This window comes from Myodes glareolus, chromosome 7, assembly GCF_982192425.1.
Source record: "Myodes glareolus chromosome 7, mMyoGla1.1, whole genome shotgun sequence".
NCBI lineage: Eukaryota > Metazoa > Chordata > Mammalia > Rodentia > Cricetidae > Myodes > Myodes glareolus.
In genome coordinates, this window is record NC_142032.1 from 90,922,933 (window position 1) to 90,947,658 (window position 24,726).

Consider the following 24,726-nt stretch of genomic DNA (forward strand, 5'->3'; position numbering starts at 1 on the left):
TTATTTTTCTCTAAGGTGCTATGTCCTTGTTTCTAGAAACTTGTCCTTCATGTCTACTTAAGCACTCAAATAGATTCTGTATATTGCTACAATCTAATGATAAAAATAACTAGAGAAGCTTAAAATTCTCCCACATATGGAAGTACTTTGTGTATGTGGAAGAGTAAGAACATTAAACTACAGGCAAATACAGTTTGAGAAAAAACTACAATGGAGATTGAGTTTTGAAAACTGGGTAGGATAGGTAGTTGACAGATTGGAAAATAAGCTCCCTGCCCCACCTAAAAACATACAAACAAACAAATAACGCCGAAAAAAGACTCAGGCCACTAAACCTTACTTCTACTGAGTTTACACAGGAAGTTCACAAATCATTTACTAGACTAGACAGATTCCTTTGAAAGTCAGGAAAGGAGAAAAAAGATTTAGGTTACAAGCTCTTCTCATTTCCTTAGATGCCAATATAAGCCAAGACTAAAAAGTCAAAAAGTAATAAGCTTCATTAACATCACTTTTCTCCAGAATCACAACACTTTTATTGATCTATGATGAAATGAGGTATATATTTAGGAACATCTATGAAACTGAGTCTCACAAGAAATGTCTCAGTCATCTATGGTATTGATTTTCTTACAATCCATTTCCATGAAAACCCTTTCTTAAAAGGTCACGTGTGCTTATTTCAGGGATAGTGGAAATCAAAAGTAAATGGAATTATCTGTGAGGAAAGATGAGACCAAGAAAAAACAAAAATTGTAAGAAAAAGGCCCACAGAGATACTGTTTGAAAACAAATATATAAAGATGTAATGGCTGTTGGAATGCTTCTATAATTGTAGTCCAAAAAAAAAAATTCTTCATATGGTAAGAAAGTCAGACCAAAAAGCAAATGAAGGCTAGGTTGTGTTATATACATTTCACATAATCCTCTACATTTATCAAATACAAATATTGTTCATGTAAGAATTGCTGCTAGGAATCCCTGTCCTTAGAAAGATGGTAACACTAGGAGTATGAATTAAAGGACTAGAATTTCTCCGATTCTCTTAAAAAGGAAAGTCTCTTTTTATATATTATACACTGCAGGAGAGGGAGTTCTTTAGAACCTTGGGGTTAGCAGTCATTGGTCTCTGGTCTCCATAGGAGCTAGAAATGACTACCTAAAAAACAAAGCTTCTAACACAGAGATAAATTATTCAGAGACCTTCCTCCAATCATTACTGGACCCAAAGGGAAAACTCTACAATGACCTCACCAACAGACATAACCCTGTACTGGGCAGAAAATAAGCAGTTGTTGAATATAGGAAGAGATAAATACATGCAAGCACATGTGTGTAGACAGCACAGAGAGAGGGAAAAAAGAAGATAAACTTGAATCCAAAATCTTAAGACTAAAAGCAATGTGTATAAATCCAAACATACTCTAAAGAATCAATCAGCTTCTTGGGATCTACAGGGGGAGGATAAACTACTTCATCAATATGCTTTCGATTGCAGTAGGCGTATGCTGTTGACACATGCATGAACACTTCCAGATTCTTCATTTGTTGTGCGAGCAGAATAAGCTGTCGTGTAGCAATCACATTTAACTGAACAGCATCTCTACAAAAGAAAGAGACAATGAGAACTTAGAAATCTATGTGGTTTTTTTTTTCTCTTTAACATATTTAAAAACCAAATCTGAATTTCAGTAGGTAAGTACAGACAAAGAAACATTTTTTTGGTAATTTACAATTTCTCTGTTAGCTCTGAGTCGGTGTGTTTTATTTTAGTATGAAGAACATTTATTTTAGTAACTATGCATGAATCTTCCAATAATAAAATAAACTCCAATATAGGATTTGAAAAACAAAGCATACATTGTGATGTAAAACAGGATTATGAACAAAGCTATAGAATCAGGTTGGGCTCAGACCCGGGTATGGCCTCCTTGTCAGCTAAAATGCTAAGTTACACAAGCACTCAACCCTCAGCTTCCCCACCTGTAAATGAAACAGTTATAGAATCTCCCACCAGAAATGGGAATGACTAAGTGACAAAAAGTAACTTGTAAGCATTATAAGCATTTAGGATTTGCTATTCTTAACACCATCTCAAAACTGCTTGTGAGTATTAAGCAAATGGTGGAAAGTTTTTTTTCTATACAACTTGATTCGTAGCATTTTTTAATGGTCCATATCAAAAGGTCTATTGTACAACATAGTAACTGAACTAAAAAACAACATACCAGAATAATGAAAATCATACATTTTAAAGCATTCTCAATACAAGAAAAGTTATGTGAGGTCATAAACATAATACTTTAGTCATTCCATATGCATTGTGCATGATAAACATACAGAGTGAGTCCCAAACCAGTGACACATCCAATCTCAAATAAACAAACAAGTAGATGAATGAATGAATGAATAAATAAATAAAGTAAAAATAGTGAATAGCATCCAAGGAATCCTATCCTTAATTTGTCCTCTGGTTTCCACACACGTGTACACATACCTGCACATACACCAACAAACAGACTATAAAAGTAGGGGGAGGGGGACAGGTTGAAATACTCAACACTACTGAGTGGTAAAACTGGCATAGAGTATTACAGTCTTATTACAACTACAAATTCATACAACTGACCTAAAAGAAACTAGGACAAAGTACCAGTAATTACAGAAAGTATGCATTTATTAATCTAGTAACCTAAATTTCAGAGCAAAAAGTCACCCAAAGCCTAATTTTTCAAACAAGAAACACCATTTTTGTGAAAATTACACAAATTGTTATGTATCAACATTACAGAATCATGTAGTGACTAAAAGTATAACCATGAAAAACATTAGAAACATGTAAGTTATTTCTATGCTAAATTTAAAAGGTGAAATTATTAAATTAATATTAATAACTATATAAAAACAATGCATGCTTAAACATAGATCCAATAAGCTTTGAGGGGAGGCCTTTTTAAGGTAGGATCATGTAGCCCAGGGCTGGCCTGGAACTCCAACTCCCTATGTTGACTAGGATGAAGCTGTTTTATGATCCTCCTACCTCCACCTCTTGAATGTTGGGATTACAAACATGTATCATTACATCAGGTGTGAAATGTTTTTTATAAAAATGAAAATGGCACTGAGCACTCTGCAAAATGCTCATATTGTAGTGTTTAAGAAAAAATACGTCACAGATAGAATTCAGTCTACCTGACTGTACAGCAATACTTCGATAACTATCTGTTTAAAAAGAATGGGGACAAGGAGGATATTGTTTAAGAAGAGGTATACTGAGAATATTTTATTACAAAGCTCCTGAGGACAGGACAAGAAGTTCTGGGTCACCAGAAACAAGGAGTAACTCATAAAAGGGAAAAGCTAAATAAATAAAGATCTCTTAAGACTTTATTTCTTTTAATTACATCTGAGATCCTATGGAGGAAAAAAAATGTTTTTAATGAAACTAACGTAGGGGTCTTATGATCGTCCCAAATCTCAACTAAGGAGAAAAAAACATCTGTTCAAATGGAAATCTAGAAAAGACCTTTCACAGAGAGGATACTATCTACTAGAGCATTAGAGAATGCATTATTTTCTTTCTCATTTACAAAACAATGGGGATAGGGAGAGAGATGTTTTGAGAAAAGGACACAAGGGGTATTCTGTTGCACTGTCCTGAGGATAGTGGCAGTTTCTAGGTCACTGAAGTGAGGAATGGCTCAGGAGGCACACTTCTGTGCCTTCAGTCTCTCCACTCTATTTGTACCTGAGAGCCCAAACCTGAAGACATACTAAAACAATATAAGTTAATTTAGTATCTGTCAGGCTAGTTTTAACCTCAATCAATAGAAATACTAGTTTTATTTTGTTGAACTTCAGACTGAGTCCCTTACATGCTAGACTAGAAAGTAAGAAAAATGAAATAAAGTTCTCATGTTTTGCTTTATGAAATAGTAAATCTTAAGACAGGCAGGGTCAAGTACAATCAAGAAATCTACATTTTAAAATATGTTTCCAGTTATTATAGTTTTCTTTTCTTTTTTTCTTTTCTTTGGAGGTGGAAAGAGGCAGAAAATATTTTTATTAAAGACAGCTTTCCCTACAGGAGCATGTATGAAAAATTCACAGCAGAGACAGGGCCAGAGACAGAACTAGGAAAAAAGCTATCAACACAAAGTACCCCCACAAGCACCAGGAATCACCACTGGCCCTTCCTTAAAGTCTAAGGACTGCACCACTCCTTTATCTAATCTGTACTTCCACTCTTTTTGGAAATCCGACTCCATACCTATCTGCTGGGGCCTCATCATCCAGAACTGCTCCATTTTTGAAATCTCAAGCATTTTCCCCAATCTATTTATTCCCTCTTTTCTGACTGTTTTTGACCTCATGATAGCCTCTGGCCTCTTGATATTCCTCTCTACGTAACTGATACTGTCCCGCCTAGTGAATACAAGACCCTGTGACCAACTACTTAAACAACTACTTACTCCCCTTCTCCTTCCTCACCCCTTTATTCCTGTCAATTTCTCCCCAGTTCAATATTTGAAAAACATGTCTGAAAACTAATGAACTTTGCCTCCTCAGCACTCAACAGATGTGTTCAGTGTTCAGTATTATCTGCATTTAGGCCTGTATCAACATAGTTCACACAGGCCCCAGGGCTTTATGAAAGGGTGCACATCCAAATTTACCTTGGTTCCTCTCCAAAGCACTAGGCACAGTGTTATGGTGACTCTCCTCCTTCTGCATTCCCTCAGTAGTAACAACTATACCATGTGATATCCGTGACTTAACAGATGGTGATGGTTATAGTTATACATGGTTTTCCCCTAGGTGACTATTACAGGCTATTTCCAATATTTCTGAATATCTGGCCCAAATCTAACGTTCTACTATTATTTAGACATCAACACACACTAGATTTGCTTCACAGAAATAGTTATGATGTAGAGACTAGGACTAGAACAGTAAACATTCATGACTTAACAAAGGGATAGTTAACAATAAGTTATCTAGACTTTCCAATATGGTCTGTCTAGTGTAAGAAATTGTAATAATGAAAAAATCTTTATCATTAATGATAAATCCAAGGAGAATACAAAAGAAATATACTGTTATCCTTCTGGTAAAGGTTTCCTTGATGTGTTTTATCCTAATTAATGTTTTCTGTTAATAAAATTCCCCTTAAAAACACCTAATTTCCCCCTTTAAGTCAATGAGAACTATACCACAACTAGTATAGTAGTATTATGCACCAGTCCCTGAAAACACACTAGGTTTCATATGACTGTGTAAATGATTTCTTTTGATTATAATAAGAAAATAATTAAAGCATGAACTATTAGGGGAAAATATGTTAGACTGCTCATTGTATAGTAATGAATTCTAAGGAAAAATAAAGCAACCACTAAAATTCAGTAACAAACAAGCACAGTATATGCCTGTAATACCAGCATTTGGGAAGCTGAGGCAGAAAGAGCATAATATTAAAGTTAGCCTGGGCTACCACAGCCTGATTCAAACAAAAATCAGAGACTATATTCATAATCTTGAAAATACTATTTAAAGTACAATGTTAGATTTATATACAAATATACATGGAAGGGAAAATTTTAAATGTTAAAAAAAAAAAAAGGCATTTTCAGGGCTTAGGGCCCAAATGATAATCTCTGATCAACTCTTACACATAAGGCTCAGGGAACATCACCAAAGAGGGGCAAAAAAATTCTAAGAGAGGACCAGGAAATCTGCTATGAGATTATGTCTTCCATATATGAGAAGAAAGTTGTACCCATGAAATCTCAGTGATACGGCTGAACAAAACAGCAGGTAACATGCCATGGGGGAAATCTGAGAGTCCTATCATGACAGCTAAGAAAGAGAGAGAATTGGTCTTTCCCAGCAATGAGCCCACAACTGGTTATCCAATACCAACTGGTAAATCCTAAAAACATATACAATATAAGCAACACTAAAAGACTTGGCAAGTTGTGTTTATGTATTTATTCATATATGTGCATATGTATGAATATATATGAAGAAAATGAGGCTATGAATTTGAGAGGTAGAAGAGATAATAGAGGAGGGGCTGGTAGAAGAACAAGAGGGAAATGATGTAAATATAGTACACATATGAAATTTTAAAAAATTAATTATAAAAAGAAATTTTCTTATTGATGAAGGTACAAATTTCTTTAAGATGGAATGTATTGCTTTACATATATTTTCAATATTATTTGTCTTAATTTGAAGAATAACATATGTTCATGGTGGGAATAATAATATGCACATAAAATTACAAACAATTACCATCAATATAGAAAAACATATATGCCTAATATACATGATGTATATCTATCTAATAAAGTGAGACTATACTACACTGATTATGATATTATTTTGTTACTTCTGGATTTTAAACACATGACAGTCACTGAGTGTCTCACCTGCTGGCTCACAAAAGAATTTAAAGAGAGTGATAAAGCAATGGCTTACAGACTGATACTCTGTGGTTGAGAGGTAAAATGACCCATCAGAAAAAGTTTTCTGAGAAGTGCCAATTTATAGATAAGCAAACTCAAATTCAAGAAGGTTAATAATTGTCCAAACTCTTCAGTTAATAAACAATGAGGTCAAGACTAGAACTAAAGTGTGTAACTCCAAAATCTTTTCCGTTTTCTCTATATTGTTGCCTCAGCTGCCTAGGACAAGCTGGGTAAAGTTATGACAGAAGGAACAAATGAGCATGTTTTGAAGACTGTAAAGCACAACCCTAGAAGTATAGGAGGCAGTGATTATATCTTCATATACCCAAACATTTGGCATTATGCTCATTTAATAGTTAACACTTCTTTATTCGAAAAATATGAGGATTATTGCCAAAGCCATTTGTAGCCAGAGCTTAACTTTTTGAACATTTTAAAGAAAAACAAATGCTTTATTATTTAAACTACGGTAAGACTATATAATAAACATAAAATTGTACTTTTAGACACACCATCAAAAATATGTATTATGAATTAAATTTCATTATTTGAAGTGTATATTCATTTATTTTTTAAAAAAGATTTATTGATTTTTAACTCATATGTATGGATATTTTGCCTGCATATATGTCTGTGTACCACATATGTGTCCAGTGTGAATGGACGCCAGATGAGGACAGCCAATCCCTGTAATGAGCTACAGATGGCCGTAAGCCATCATGTGGGTGTTGGAAATCAACCTAGGTTCTCTGGAAGAGCAGTCAATACTCTTAACCATTGAGCCATCTTTCAAGCCCTTCATTTTATTTTTAAAATACTGATCACTTAGAACTTTTTTTTTTACTAGTTGCAGAATGTATCCTGAAGCTCAAATTTGGTTTCAAATTAAAACTTAATTTCTGATGTTACCTTGTCTCTTAACAATGGCACCAAAGTAGAGTTTTTGAAATATAAACAAAGTGTCAAAAGTCACTTCTATCTTAGCATGCAAAACCTGAACTTAATTCTGATTATGTTCTAGAATACATAGTGAAGAGTGGAAGCAAACAGCTGCTGGGGTAATGGAGTCCGACAACAATTCACAGAAAGGTAACCAACACAGCTGAGTAACTCTTCCTGCTTCTTACCAAGTACACTCTGCTCTCTTCTAGTCTGTTTCCTCTGTCCTATTTTATAAAGCCATGGCAAGGTTTTATAGTTGGCATATACTAGCTGTCTTTTATTTTCAAAATGATTATAAAAGAATTTTACTAACTTCTATAAAACACCGAAAGTCACTATTAACATATGACAGTTTCACAACATTTTCAAAACAAGCTCACTAAAAAGTCGAATTAAAATTACATCTGTAACATATGTAATTCAATGTTAATAAGTATCTGTACTTACCTTAAATTTTCATTAAATCTTACAGTAGCTGCACAGTGGAATATGATATTGGTAGATTCTATAATGACCTCCTTATCTTCTTCACTGAGAGCGAGTTTAGGTTGGGTGAGTTCACTGTTGATTGGTATAATTTTCTCTCTAAAATCTGGGTTTTCATCTCTCAACCTGTCAAAAAGCTATCAAATGGGAATATATTTATTCTAGGATTGTGTTTTCCACTTCCCAAAACCTATTATAACCTCTCTTCCCATCAAGGACAACTATTTTAAAATTTTAAATTTCATGGGGCACAGAATAGAAGATTGCTCGTCTTCCAGACATAAAGTCGAGACTCAGAGAGTTCGAGCTGGCTACTCAGATTGCCTTATGCCTCAGAACAGGTTTAAGAAATAGAAGACATCTGGACAAAGATAGCCTCACGCTCCAATACTGCCAGTTAATTGCTTGACTCCTTTAAAAGATTTTAAAAACTGTTTAATTATATGTGTATCTATACACCTGAGTGCAGTACCTACAGAGGCCAGAAGGGGATGTGATGTCCCCTGGAGTTATGAGTTACAGAAAGTTCTTGGAGGAAATGACACTGAATCAGAGACCTGAAGGATCAACAGAACATGTAGGCACACAGGTGAGTGATGTGGCCAAAAGTGAGACAGAGAAAGAAGACCCTGAAATTTCAAGGCAAAAGCGTGTTCTTGCACAGGATGAAAAAACATACATTTTAGAAAGAAACAACTGGATTTGGCTACTACGTGGTTTTGTTTAGTTGTTGCATACTTGAAATATCAATCATAACAGTAGTTTAGACCTTATTAGAAAATTTGGTCTAGCATAAAAGAAAGCTGTTTTCTTCTCCTCACTCTAGTTCACTGCCATATTGCAGGAACTTAGCAATTTCTCTGTAGTTTTCTTTTTGGGGGGTGGGGATACTGAAACAATATATATACACTATGCATCTAATTTAATGCTTCACGATTTCATACACAAGCATATACCTTTGTCCCCTTCTAAATTATCATCCTCCACATTTACCTTGCCACTAAGGATTTCTTCCACACGCTCTTGCGGTGTCTGTCCAGCTTTCTGTCTCACCAAAACATAGACTGAATTCACCTTAGGACAAGATCTCAGCAACTTTTCCAGAAGCACCTTCCCTAAGAAACCAGTAGCTCCTGTGAGGAGGATATTCTTGCCTTCATAGTATTCTGGGATTGAAACCATTTTGACTATGAGAGAAACATGACAACACAAACAGTTTAATGAATGTATGCTCAATCTCATTTTAAAACCTCTTGGTTTCCACATAAGCATTTTAACAGACTGGCAAAAATCAAAATTAAATATTGACAATTATAATACAAAGGAAGCAAGAATGGACTGCAGCATCTCAAGACCTTGTTCTTTCCTGAATTACCTCAGAAAAATCACTCACCTTTTCAGGCCCCAGGTTTCTTTAGTATAGTTGTATTTAAAAGATCTCTAAAACATTACATTAAGAACACAAATATTCATTAAACCTCTGTTAAACCTTAATACAACTGAATAATGATTCTCTCTTCCCAAAGAAATTTATAATTCTGAATGGAGGTCAGCAGACTCAAAATAATACTTGAATAACACCGCCAGGTGTCACAGTCACCTGTCATCAGCCACCTAAACAGGAAGAGAAAACATCAAATCCTTTCTTCTACACATTCACGACAATAAGCAAAAAGGGGGGGCGGAATAAAGAAAAGGAAAGAGAGAAAAAAAGAAAGGGTGGAAAAATATACAAGAAAACGAGCAGGGGATGTATGATGTGAGTACAGGAAGATCTATAAAATATATTACTACACGAGACTAAACTATATTGAAATCCAAGCTCGATGCTACTTAGAAATCCATATACATAGCATGAAATATTAACACATGCCTGAAGACATGCAATGCAATCAGAGAAGAAAAAAGCTTCAATACTACTTAAGGGGGCTGGAGAGATGGCTCAGAGGTTAAGAGCATTGCCTGCTCTTCCAAATGTCCTGATAGTTCAATTCCCAGAAACCACATGGTAGCTCACAACCATCTGTAATGAGGTCTGGTGCCCTCTTCTGGCCTGCAGCATACACACAGACAAAATATTGTATACATAATAAATACATAAATATTTTTTAAAATACTATGTAAGTCATTTAACTGGAAAGTCTAATAAATGTATGTGTTTATGTTCAAGGTTCTCATAATTTATAAGTGTTCTATAGAAATCTGAAGGTGTGAGCCACCTTTCCTAGACAAGTATGGCAACTAATCTTCAAAAAAGTTTCTCTTTACAGAAAATGGAGAGCATCACAGAAAACAATTGTACCCAATGCAGAGATCAAATCATAGGGAGCCAAGCCTAACAGATACATTTACATCACAGCTTCTGCATGCATGGCTCAAGGAACATCACTGAAAGGTAATGAAAAGATTTTAAAAACCAGAATACCAGTAAGTAAGCCATGAAATAATCTCTCCTAGAAATGGCTACATAAACAAGACCAAAATAATAAAAGTATCAAAGGACAAGATAGTATGAAAAGGAGAAAATTTAGAGATCTCACCCCTGGACAAAGAACTACAGGCAACTTCTTATTGATGGAAGAAGGATTAACCTCTCCTTTATTGGTTGCCCAATGCAGATTGCTCAGCCTTGAAGTCATATACACAAAAACAACAACAATGGACTCAACAGCTTACATTTATTTCTGCATACACGTACATACATAAATGAATGTACGTAACATACAATCAAGGAAAAAGAGGCTATCAAGTTGTGAGTTGTGTGGCATGGGAGACATTTGAGAGAGGGTAGCTGGGAGAGGCCGGAGGGAAGAAATGGAGGGGAAAGTGGTGCCATTTCTATTTCAATTAAAGATATTTTTTAAAATCTAGAAACAAAAAAACCTCATGAATAAGCAAAAATGGGGGAGAGAAATAAAGCAGAATAACTTCTTAGAACAGGTGAGAATGAACTGACAGAGAGACCACGACAGAAGAAGAAAAGTACTCTAAGGTCAGAGCTATATTTAACATCTCCCCACTGAAACCCAGGAGAAAACACCAAACTTGGGATCAAGAAGCTGGATTAGAATATGAAGTCATCAAGGTAATCAAAAAACATGCACACAAAACAGGAGAATTACTCCTGACATAATCATTTCCTGAATAAATATTGGATCCAGCCTTAATATTTATATGTACTTGAAGCAAGCATCACAGGTGCTTAGGACACAACTAAAATAGGCTAAGTTTTAGGGTGCACCAAACATCCTAAGGAAAGTGGGGAAATTGGGATCTTCAGGAATGAAACAAAAACAAAAACCCTTGAAGTATAGTCCAGGAAGTTTTCAACCAGTAATTCTTGGGAAAAAGATATCTCCAAAATCAAAGTCAAAAGCAGCTACCAAAACTAACTGCCTAGTTCTTCACAATCCAACTACAAAGTAAGATAATGAAAACATCAAGAAAACATTGAGGTCTCATAAATACCCTATAAGCCATTTATAAATATTCTCCAAACCATTTATAAGAATATTCAATCTACATAATCATGATCCTGAAAGTCAAATGTAACTTAACAAAAATACCAACAAGGTATTGGTCAAGGAGGCCTCCCAAACAATACAGGCTCTTTGCCACTCTTGTTGGTTACCCACCAGAACTACTTAATAAGATCCTACTGCTGAAGACAACATACCTTGGTTGCAAGGTGTAAAGAATCAAGCTGGAACAGGTTGGAAGTTTCTTCCCTGCTAGGAAGCTTTCACTGTGCCTGAAGGTACTATGAAGTCTGCTTACTGTATTTGAGGCCTAATCCACAACAGAGAATTCATACCTGGTACTGTAACCTGATCTAAAACTCCATGGCCATAGAGGTCTTAGGCCCTAAAGGGGACACTTAACTACAGTTGTTTAGGTAAATTACTACAGCACCAAGCTGTTCTAGAAATATCCTACATTTATATCCAGACAAATGCTATTCTAAGACTCAGAAAAGCTTCTCTTTGCAATGTACAGTAAGTAGTGTATGCAGAGACCAATGGCTGCTCAAGGTACTAAGAGTAGTGCTTAGGACATTTATACCACTCCTTCCAAGACACAGGAAATTTGAAGGAAAAGGGACAATAAGAATTTAAGAAGTTGAAGACAGGAAGAAGGATTGCTGTAATGTCTTCTAGGCATGCCACAGTCAAGGTAGTCATCATGTCACAACAACTATGACTATCTGCAAAAGGTCTTAAGAAGATGGGGCCTATCAACAGTCAATCATAGATCAAAGACCCTATTCCTCCCTACTGAATTACTAGCTATGAATGTATTCCGGGGGAAGGGGCAGTTTTAACTTCAACTGTGTATCTCACTAAGAAACTCATCAAGTGCTGATGGGTAGGGTCATAGTCACAGATAAACCCTGTTAAACTCAATAGATCTTTAAAAAAAAATGAAAGGGAATAGGGGTAGAAAGGAGATAAGGAACTACAGCAATCACAGTGCCCTTTCTACACACACTGCCCTTTCTACATCTGTGAAGCTATCAAAGAACAAATTCAGAAAAGGTTTAAAAATACTGCATCTACAAAATAATTACTACAAAAAAGGAACAAAGATCCTTGGAAATCAGCAATTCACATAAAGGTAGAAAACCAAGAAATAACCAACAAAGAATTAATTAGTGAAGGAGTTTAACAAGCTCCTATCGTCTTTGAGCAAGCAAGCAGCTAGAGCACTGCACTCCTGAGAACGGCACAGGCCTATCATTCCTTCCTGGAAAGGGTAAAGACTCCTAGCAACTACAAGTTTCTCCAAGTAACACTGTATACTCTGACTCAAAAGTTTGGAAAAAAAAATTAAAAGTCTAACAAAGTGCTGAGTACCAAGTACTACCACTGCTTTCAAGGAATTCACTCAGGTTTACTTGCCAAAAGTGTTTCTTAACAGCTGTTTAAAAAAAAATTCATTTAAAATTGTATTAAGATAAACTTACCACAAAGCTACTTAAGACATAGTCTTAACTAATAATTCAAACCCAGACTCTGTCATTTAAGCTAAAGCTATTACTAATCTGAACCTGTTTTATTTGTAGAAGAACACACAGGTCTTATGGGCAAACAGAGCCTAAAGTGACCACAAATGAAGAATAGAGAATGCCCAGGATATCAACTTAACATACAAACTAAACTTTTTTAACTATATTCACTAAACAGATATCCTAGTATTAATGGAAAGGTAGTATGTTAATAGTTTTAGAAACTTCGTTAAATGATTAAAATTAAGGTCCCTCATTTTTAATTTTTTAAGCTCTTAGAGTTTTCCAATTAAGTAAGTACAAAAGCACAAAAATATACCACTTAAAAAACAAGCAGTTTTTTTATTGCCAAGAAACACAAATCCCCTTGCCCTGCGATAAATCTTTAAAAAACAAAAAACTAAATTAAAATGTTATGATGGATAATTTCAACTTTCAAATTGACTGGATTAAAAAACAAAGGCATTAAGGAAGCACTCATCCAACTGAGACTGTAGAACATTTTCAGAGTTTTAAGCAAAGAAAAGAAGAATCACCTTGACTATGGATAGCACAATTCCATGGGCTGGGGTCAGGGATTGAGTAATACCTTCTGATATTATTTCCCATAAGTTTCCAGTAAGGTTTGTTTCTTTCCTTTTTTTCTTTTTTCTTGGCTAAGTTCACTAAGAACATATGTATGAACAGAATCAAATTTGAGCCAGTGTCTTCTAACTAAACTCCACAGTTACAGAAAGCATAAAAATTTTCTACATGCCTTTCAGAGAGATAAATATATCAATCATGGAAATAACTGAGCACACAACACCAGAAGTTCAGAGGAAATGAAAACACTGGAGTGGGTTATCTTAAAGTTCCTATTCAGTTCTAAAGTGCACTACTCAACTACAGCAGGAAAAAAATATCCTTCATGTCAGGGCATCCTGCCATATACTGAGCACATCTAACAGACAAGAACCTGCTTTATAAAGAGGTGGATGTGAAATAAACTTAACTCTATATGAGTAATCCTTTAAAACTTCAGACTGTTTCACATACAAAGCTGACAGGCCAAAATGCAGCCGTGTAAAAACTGCTAATTGGTCCAAGTAATTTCACTTTACCAAGACCTCATTGTCAAACTTAGAGCTGGAGTTGGAAAATCACCAGCTGGATTTAATTATTGTCATAATCAATTTTAATGAAAATACATCATACTTGGTCAAGAAGTAAGCATATACCTAACATCAGAATATTTATTTTCCTGTCCCACCAAACATGACTTACTTAAAGACTTTACATAGCTAAACTCATTCCCTGGAACTAGTAACAAAAACCCCAGGACAGTGGAGGAAAACAGATCAAGGTACAAGAAACTCTGAGATCTTGCTCAAGTGTAATAAATTTAAACACATTTTTACATATAAACAAGTAAACCCCTTGTGGATCAATAAATTTTGAAAACGAGTAGACTTAAATGCCCTTGAAAAACAGCAAGTTATGCCTCTGAATAAATTGTACAGCCACAGCTTCTTGGCTGTACCTTGTCCCAAGTTTCTCCATTTAGGTACCAATGTAAATGTGAATAATCCAGTATATTATTAATACAAATAAACAACTACCACCATATTATCAGGAGAAGCAGGCACATTAAACTTACAAAGACATACTAGAGCAAGAAAAACAATTTCTCTGTGTAAGTAAATAATCAGCAAATGTTGGACAGAAATTAATGAAGCAAAAACAAGAGACACAGATTGCAGCATGGCACACCAAGTCATCACTTTCTCAAGGACTAAGCAAGCTTCCCTCCAGCCTCTGCCCAGATCACTAGGCAACAAACTCCTGACTGCCCCTGTACTCAGCTCAGGACACTCCCCTGGTCATTAACAAAGCCTCAGTAGACACTAGTCACTTTTATATCAATTGGTTCCTGGGTCGAATACTGGCCACCTGAATTTAATCTACACTTGTTTGGCTCCTTTATATTCTTCAACCTTTTACAACAGTCCGTAAACTGAATATTATTTGAATTGTAATATGCAATTTTAATATTGTACTAGTTATCAACATCAAACTATAACAAATAGTTTAACAACTCTAAGAGTTGAAATTTCAAATGAAACCAAGGATATTGGTGAAGTTAAGCTAATAAAATTTACATGACTTGCAAACTTCACATTCAACACACTTCTGACAGTGTGAAAAGACACAAGCCACTGTTTGTGTTACTGCCATAGCTCATTCACCAGCAACTAGCATGGTCAGCAGGACTCTGTTCGTCAAAGACTGAATCCAGTGAATACAAATTACAGGCAAAATAAATGAAAATATTTGAAAAATTTCAAGCAAATTAAGTCATTGGGTGAATTAGGCAAAACTTGTACTCACTACATACTTTTGAACTAATAAACAAGTTTTTAAGTAATCATTAAATTTATAGTGTAATCGTTAAGCCTCAGAAAAAATATCATTAAAGACTAAAAGGTATTTAGTTATTAGTGGAATAATGCAATCTGCACATGCATATATACTCACTTTTTTGTCTGGGGAAGGAAATTAATGATTTTTAGCAGAACCAGACCTCTATCAAGTATCTGAAGGTTCGAAGAAACAAACCACTTACTGGCTGACAGTAATTCACAAGCCCTCAAATATTCTTAAGAGCTCTGGTCCTACTCTCAGACTACTCTAGAAGATACAATGCATACATGTAGGCCCTTCAACCCCACTATTCTGTAACTTTTAAACACAGAAAGGGAGATAAACCATAATAGTACTTGTATAGTAAAACTGGGTGTGACTTTGGAAAGCTTCCTGGCAGTGTTAAGGAACACTTATAAACATATGCTGGCACTAAGACTTGAACAATAAATATTATATTTACAAAATTATTCAGTCTCAGGCATTTCATTATAGTAATGTAACACGGACTAAGCAGCTATAGAGAATAAACAAAATGGCAGGACTACGTTGTAATAAAACTTTTAAAAAATCCTTAAGACTGGCTCCTCTGTGCATTCAATATACAAACACATTAGTCAAAGCTCATTAGAAGAGACAGTTGAGTAAACAAATGGACAAAGAAGAAAATACTTCTATTCTCATTCTCTCATTCTGTCCCTCCCTCCCTCTCTGGAGAGAAACCAGAAAGTCACCACTTGCAGGCCATGGTTTGCCAAGCCCTGCTCTAAACAATAATTTCTAGTATTTCACAAGCATTAAGAAAAGTGAAGCATGAGTGAGAAAGGCAGCAGAGTTCAGAACTCAGTCCAGGAATGCTCTACTAACACAGGAAGAACACCATGTAACAAGGCCAGTGACTAGAGTTACACAGCATCAAGCCAGGCACGGCTCTGCCCACACTCATTTCACACTTCCAGCCTCTACAACCTTGATAAATTTCTAATGAAATAAAGAGCAAACTCTGTGAAAACTTGGTAACCATCACCCTAAGAAACTGATAAAAGGTCAAACATCATAGTGACTACAATTAAGGCCCTGAGCAAAAGGCCTTCTAAAGATGATGCTTAAGCTTCATGTCATGATAAGTATGCACTCTTCCCAATACACAGGAAGACAGCTGCAGTTACAACACAATACTTTAAATACTTAGAGTTGAAGTAGTTTTTCAGATGAGCACAGTAAAGAACAGTAGAAACAAAGTTTTGTATACCAAAATTGAAAGATCAAAAGAAAGTAAATGTTAGAAACATGGAATATATTATTGAGGAATATATTATTGACATCTGTATATCACCTAATCTCAGTACATAGCCGCAGATTCAGAAAAAGTTAAGTTGTGGTTTTATATCACTATTTAACAAAGTAATTTATAACAACCACTAATGTTCTCACAATTTCTTTAGCTCAGGAATTTAGAAACGGTCCCTCAAAGTAACTGCAGGTAAACAGCCCAGGTTCATGAATGTAAGGGTATCACTGCCTTTCCCAACAAAGTAGCGTGGTTCATTTACAGCACAGTAACCTCAGGCTAGATTGCTCTCAAAGCTGTTGATCTCCTCACAACCAGGATTATACTATCTAGGCAGAAGCTCTCTCACCTTTTCTGACAGTCTTGAAGTCACCAGAGTATAACTCTTTATTGACAAGTGACTTGAAGACAGTTCAAATTTAAAACATAAGCACTACTTCAGGATGTATTCTAATGGTTTTTGAAAGCTAGAATTGCGCCCCAAGTTGTCACTGTGGCTTGAGATCCCCTCATCCAACTTGGCTAAGGTTTTTTTGTAGTTCAATGTACAAGAAAAGAGATGAAGAGCAAGTGTCACACTCCCTGTAGTACCACCTTCACCGCACACTACCTTTAATGCTACAGGTATTGTAGTATTACACTACCTGCATCTGTAGGAGATGCAGGTGTAGCTAGGTTAGCAGGTGAGTACTTGTGTAGAATGCACAGTCTACATTAAGTACAGCATGGTCATAAACTTGTCTTTCCCAGGGACATGACTGTCACTATAAACTAAGTCAGGCACTCACAAAGCAAACTAAGTGTGGTACCCCCAAGCCAAAATAATCCTAGGCTCAATGCAAAAAGAACAGAATCTGGCCAAGAGGAGCTTATCTAGAAACTCTTGTGGGCTCTGTTAGAAAGATAGGGGCTCCCAACTCTCAACAGGGCCAATAATACCTTGCCTTCGTTGTTCAAGCAGTCTCTGGGTCCCTTCCTCACCAGTCACCAAATCTGTCAAAGGACAAAATTAGAACAAACAATCTGTTTTTGCTTTCCAATGATGGAGATTAGCCCCAGTGTCTTGCAACATACAGTTTAACAGACCCTAATTGACTTTATTTTCTATTCTATAATCAAAAAGCATTTCATTCCATAAGACAAACAAGAATTCCAAGGAATTCTTTACTAGGTTTTGTTGTTTGTTCTTTTCTCCCTCTCTCCCTCCCTTTCTCCCTTTCCCCTTATCATTGAAAAGCCCTGCTATGTACCTGGTAGGTTTTGCATTCAAGATTCTCCTGTCTCCATCTCCTAAATCCTAAGATTATAAGCGTATACCATCATGTCTGGCTTAAAAGGTTGGTTTTATATGCCAAAACAAATAGATTTATAAAAAAAAAGGCCAAAGAAAGAAGAAATAAAACAAAAGGTAGACCACATTCTGGTCAACTTAAAGTCACTTTCCTTGTAAAGTAGTCAGGTTTAGAACACAAAAGTAACTAACTGGTTAATACCAGATTTTTGAAGGTTATCTTTTTTGGATTAAGAAAGAGGGAACTTTATTGTCATATCAAATGAAACTAACTTGTATGGGAGGTTTCACTGTTGTTGCTATAATCCTAATATCCCAGGAAGTCAAAAATCAACTGAGAGTTTCAGCTTGGTGATACACAACTTTTACAATAATGACTCCATCTTTATTTATTCAGGGTATATTAGGGACTAGCATAGGAACCTTACTACAGTGACTTCCTGTAGTTTTTATTTATCAAATAATTGGTGTATGTGACAGCCAGAGTTCAATCTCAGGTGTCATTCCTAAGGAAACACCCACTTTGCTTTATGAGACAGGGTCTCATTAGCCTGGAACTCAATGAGTAGGCTAGGCTGTGTACTCAGTGCATCCCAAAGATAAGGCCATCTCTACCTCCCTAGTGCTGGGATAACAAGTGCATGAAACTTGGCTTTTTGTGGGTTCTGGAAATCAAACTCAGGTTCTCCTAATTAAGTGATAAGTACTTCACCAAGTGAGCCATCTCCCTCCCTGGGTACTTGTAGTGATATTTTGTTTGTAATCTAACAAGTAAGATTGCCGAAGAGTGCAGAGCTAAGCCACTAGTTAGCAATAGAGGCCAGACAGTGGTGGCACACACCTTTAATCCCAGAATTCGGGAGACAGAGGCAGAGGGATCTCTTTGAGTTCAAGGCCATGAATCTGTCTAAAACAGAAAAAGAGCCCACGCAAAGGTGATCCCAGCATTTGGGAGCCACGTCTTTAATCCCAGCACAAGAGAGATGGAGACACGAGTGATATGGCTGGGTGGAGAGAGAATATAAGGTGGGAGGAGACAGGATCTCAGATGCATGCAGTCTGGGGATGCAGTCTGAGGATTCAGTCTGAGATGTAGTCTGAGGTTTCGGAGAGACAGCATTCAATCTGAAGATTCATAGAGACAGAATCTCGCCCTTTCAGTCCAAGCACTGGTAGAGGTCAGAACTCTCCAGTGGCTGGCTGTTTTACTTCTCTGATGATGCAGCTTTCACCCCCTAATACCTGACTCCAAGTTTTTATTATTAAGACCAAATAGAATCTGTGCTACAGGTCCCCTTTACCATATATTATTTTGCTAGCAAAACTTTTTAAAGTGTGGTCTCATGGGCCTCATATTTTCAAACTTCTATTCTCTCTCTCTCTCTCTCTCTCTCTCTCTCTCACACACACACACACACACACACACTCCAAGTAATCCAACTTATTGAATAATGGCATTTCCCATTTCAATTAACAGGGAACTTTAACTAGATTGCCACATTTGGAGTTGATAACCTTTTAGGCAAAACAAGACAATTGACTTCAATGAGACTATAAAGGAGCCTTTACATACATCTTTCAGAGTCTCATTTGAAGGTGCATTGAAAGACAAAGGTCTAGCTAGTAACTACAAAGAGTGACAAACTTACTAATGACAAAATTGTATATATTATATACAACATGTTTTGAAACACATGTACACTGTGAATGCAATTTATACATAGTCTTTTCACTAACAAAGTATAAATTCCTGTGAAAGGAAGCTATACACAACAAATAAACAATCAAAATGCAAACTCAAATGTACAAACTATGTTCACACAGCAAAGAACAGTGAGTTCTTTTCTCAAAAATTAAAGCTTATCAGGCAGTTTTCCACAGACAAAAGAATAGCTCTAGCATCTTGGATAACATTTCTTTTTTCAATAAAAGATGCTAGTGTCCAACTCTGTTGTAAGCATCCATTGAAGTAGATATAATAGCCACTCTGTTTGCCTACACAGCACTGATATAGCAATATCTGTATTCTACACCCCTAATGTCTAAGGTACTTGGTAGTAAGGAATCTCAATGGTCCATTAGATTAGTTCTTGGGCTACTAAATGACCATTTTGTACACCAATGTCCTTCTATAAGCACTGCACTTTCACAAGAATTAAAATGCTTCTAGAATCTTACTAGTCTGAAAATTTTTAGATGTTGAGACCCTGTCTCAATAATAAAAGAATTAATTTATACTACACCAGAGAGTAAGTATCAATTTTATGGCACTAAAATTATATGCTTACAAAAAATTGCAAATTTCTCAATATTATCCATTTTTTTGTTTTGCTCCTGTTTGTAAGTTTAAGGCCTATACTGGTAATTGCTATAAAACTTACAGAAAAGGGCTGTGTTCCTCGCTATACAGTATGGTTAAAAATAAAATAGGATAGTAAGTAGAAAGAAATCTCCAAAATATAAAATGCAAACAAGTACTAATAATGGGTTTAGTCACCGAGTGAGTGGGGAAGTGGGGATCATTTTTACCACTTGGAAAAACATACTCAATTCCATTTCAGGGAGAGAATCCTTCAAAGAACTTGCCCATTAAGTCAGTCACATGTAATTTTATTTTAGATAAACTACTTTATAGTCAAATAACTGGGCTGTATTTATTCCTTACCTTAATAAAAATATTTCCATATTAAGAATTTTTTATCTTAATATTTTTAGCCTATGAAAAATAAGTGTTTGAGACACAAGGTATACTAATACTTTGTGTTACCAAAGATGAAGCTTTCAAACTTTGCCAAGTCTACAAAGAAACTAAAATATTCTCTTTTGCTTAAAAAGTCATTAAGATTGTATACTGTCCATAGTATTAATATTTTTAAAATACTGAGCTTAAATTGATGCTTTTAAAAAAATGTACACTTTAACCCTAAACATTACATGCAGACTACATGACCCCAAACTGAGTCAAATTAATAATCATGTATCTTGTACAGTCTAACTAAAGTATACTAAATTCTATTCACAAAGTTAAATTTTCAAAACATGGTGACAAAATTGTATTCTGCAAATACATTTATAACTGCAAACAGCTATGACTCATTATGATTATCACATCGAAAGACTTATATGTAACCTTAAAGCAGGAAACTGCTCTCATTCTCTGCCTCAGAGGTATACTATACTTTTCTTACATTACTTTCTTCAGAAGGCTTCTGAATCCGTGGTTAAGGTTAAATCTAAAAACAGGGAAGTTTTGTTGGGAAATGGGTTTGAGAAACTGCAAACCATGTCCAATCAGATTAGTGAAAGTACATTAGCATTACAAAGGCTACGAGATATCCAGAAGTAAAGATACTAAGTGAACTTCAAACCAGGCCCTTCACAAATTTCCCAATCCACCCAGGGAAACAATGCTCACTAAAAGCTTGTGATCACCAGATCAGCCATCTAAGTAATACTTCTCTTTTTAAAAATGGGACAAGTCTCTGCACACAAATCACTTAAGAAAACATAATTGTCCTCTGATCCATACGGCTACATATGAATAAATGCTAAATGAACATTATCAAAATATATGATGAACTGTATTCAAGAACTAAGTCTGGTTATGCAACTAGCAATGTTACTACATTTGATTCTCAGAAGTTATTATAACAGTAACTTTCAAGAAATACTATTGCTAGTTAAATCATGCCGTCTTTACCTACTCATGGGTTTTAATTATCAAATTTGTTTTTTAATTGGAAAGACAATCACCATTAGTTTAGATTTGCTACCAATTTAGTTGTAGGTATTTTTAAACTCCTACAATTTCATCGTTGATTTCTAACTAATCAAGACTTCCATTTTTATAATTCAATTAGGAGCTACCCATATTCCTAATGAAAATCTTCCCCAAAATACATTTGTATCCTGGTAATGACTACTATTCCACTAGAAAGTTCACATTTAAAAGCTTCAGAGGCACTGTTATGAGTTCTTTCAGATTACAGGGACATGAATCCTCACATGGTCAGGGATTCCTATGGCCACAAAAAGCAAAAGTGGTTAAGAATTCAGAATCAGGGCCAGCTGTGTAAGTGGTGATAACATCTGCACTCAGATGCCAATGATCCTTCTGATCTCTAGTTCTGAGTGAGAAGGAATACTCTCATGGATGTCTTTAAAGGACTAAATCCTGTAATCTCTTCTCAAAAATCAGTATCTTTTAAGATATATCATGCAACCAAAAGCTATCAGGCTTTGGGTATATACCCAAAGGATGCTCAATCGTACCACAAGGATATGTGCTCAACTATGTTCATAGCAGCATTATTTGTCATAGTCAGAACCTGGAAACAACCTAAAAGCCCCTCAACCAAAGAATGGATAAGGAAAATGTGGTACATTTACACAATAGAGCACTACACAGTGGTAAAAATAATGACATCTTGAAATCTGCAGGCAAATGGATGGAGCTAGAAAATAACATATTGAGTGAGGTAATCCAGACACAGAAAGACAAATATTATATGTACTCACTCATAAGGTTTCTAGACATAAAGCAAAGAAAACCAGCGTACAATTAATTCATAATCCCAGAGAACCTAGACAACAATGAGGACCCTAAGAGAGACATACATGGATCTAATGTACATGGAAAGTAGAAAAAGACAAGATCTCTGAGTAAATTGGGAGTATGGGGACCATAGGAGGGTTGAAGGGGAGGGGAGAGAAAGAGAGGAGAGTAGAGAAAATTGTATAGCTCAATAAAATCAATAATAAAAAAAAAAGCTATCAGGCAAGGACTGGCCAAGAACTGTGAAAAAGTCACAAGAGTAGTAATGTCTAGTGACTTTCTGAATTTCCAGTATGTTTTCAGCTGTCAAACTGAATTCAGGTACCTGGCAGCCTACTTTAAATAATCCTTGTAACTGTTACAATACTAAGAATGCAGCAGAAAAAAAATTGAGAATACAAAAACTCAGAGATTTTGTGGTCAAATTATCAGTTATAGAGCTAAAACATACTGTTCTGTATATACTGAGGCCCATAATGAAAAGACAGTCAAAATTTTTAAAACTGTGTGTGTATGAATGTGGGTGCACACATGTCGTGGCCCATGTGTCGTGGTCAGGGGATAACTTTCTAGAGTCACTTCTCACAAAACTACTGTTCCTGAAAGACTTGCCTATGTCTGCCGCTGACTGCATTAGAAGTAATGATATTACAGATGTGCATCATCCCATCTGGCTTTTTACATGAGTTCCAGGGATCAAATTCTGGTCACATCTTGCACAACAAACATTTTTACTAAGTCATCTTCCTGGCTCTAGTCAAAATTTTAAAAAGTACAAAAGATTTAACAAGAATCAGAGTAACCAATTGCTACACTACAGGGACCATAACAACCGTGTTTGGGCAAAATTAATTAACAACTCTGGTCTCTTGTTCAATTCACTGAAAATCCAGATTGCTTATCATCATCTAGATCACAAAGTCTATTTCTAACTACTATTCACTAGAATACACTGTTTCCTAGTCTTCTATTTGCTACTTAGGGAATTATTAACTTTAAAAGGTCACAAAGGTTATCACTTTAAAGTCATTCACCACCATCTTCAGTCTATCAAATGTCCCACTATCAGCTAATTTACCTGCTTCCTCTCTGAGAATTGTGCTTATGCTAATAACCAAATATTATTATGACCTACATTTTAAATGCAATCCATAAGTTTCTAAAAATCACATGTTTTTAAGAAACCTACTAATAACCACTCCTCAAACTAAGGGGATGATGAGAGATTACCCACATGTGAGATTCAAAATAACAGGTTTTTCTTTTTCTCCACAGACCTCATTGTTTCAGGGCAAGGTAATCTAAAGAACTTTCTGGTGCTGCAACAAAAATAAAAGGTATTTATGCATTTTACTGTGTCCATCTTCTGTTCATTCAAGCAGATGCAGCCCTACATGATGTACATAAAACACTAAAGCACAGTCTACATAAAACCAATCTCAAAAAAACACAACTAAACAAAAACCTGGCTATGAGCTGGGTGGTGGTGATGCACACCTTTAATCCAAGCACTCAGGAGGTAGCAGCAGGCGGATATCTGCAAGTTTGAGGCCAGTCTGGTCTATAGAGCTAGTTCCAGGACAGCCAGGGCTACACAGAGAAACCCTGTCTTGAAAACAAACAAACAAACAAATAAAAAGCCCACCTGACTATAGTTTAATTTCTCCCCCAAGAATTCAGTGGGTCTAATTTTTAAGCAAGTATTTTCATGATAAACTTCATAATTTTGTAATCCCTATTAAATCACTTACTTGTAAAGGTAAACATGACATAAAATAGAACAGAGCTAAGTTTTCACAGTATCCTTCTGCCTACACATTAAAGAATGAATTATCAGCTAGAACTACAGTTCAGGGGTAAAACACTTACCAAGTATGAACAAAGCCTTGGATTCAATCTCTAACACTGCACAAAGGGGAAGACGTTATTAAGCCAGGATCCACAGACCTCAAAGGGTTTTGTTACTAAGTTCCAAGAGCCATGCTGGGGACCACTGAGCTACAGCTACAGCCTAGCCTCTGAAAGTTTTAAGAAAGCACTAAAGTTATACAAAAATCTAAACGCAGGTTTTCTTCTAAGGAGACAAGACAAATTTTTATGAAGATGTTCAGGTTTATAAAACTTAAGGACTTCTGCATTCTAGGGGGAAAAAAGTTATTTTTAAAATACTTCACAAGATGACATGATATAAATTTCCCCAGTTCAAAGATATCTCATGATTCTCCAAGTCCACATTTCTAAGAATTCCATGAACTACAATAAACTATATGTTTCAAAATCTTA

General features: G+C 35.7%; 1 protein-coding gene across 3 annotated transcripts in view; it reads right to left on the bottom strand.

Moving 5' to 3' along the window:
- Positions 1-24,726, bottom strand: part of Far1 (fatty acyl-CoA reductase 1) — a 50,552-nt gene that overhangs the window by 19,202 nt on the left and 6,624 nt on the right. For 2 of the 3 annotated variants that reach the window (XM_087908545.1, XM_085692934.2), the window contains exons 2-5: positions 17,537-17,590; positions 8,892-9,085; positions 7,860-8,035; positions 1,424-1,603 (exon numbers count right to left, since the gene is read on the bottom strand). In XM_087908545.1, coding sequence (XP_087764671.1) covers positions 1,424-1,603; positions 7,860-8,035; positions 8,892-9,080 — 545 coding nt within the window. In that variant the 5' untranslated portion in view covers positions 9,081-9,085; positions 17,537-17,590. The remainder of the gene's footprint in view (positions 1-1,423; positions 1,604-7,859; positions 8,036-8,891; positions 9,086-17,536; positions 17,591-24,726) is intronic. The other variant, XM_085692933.2, reaches the window with a different exon arrangement.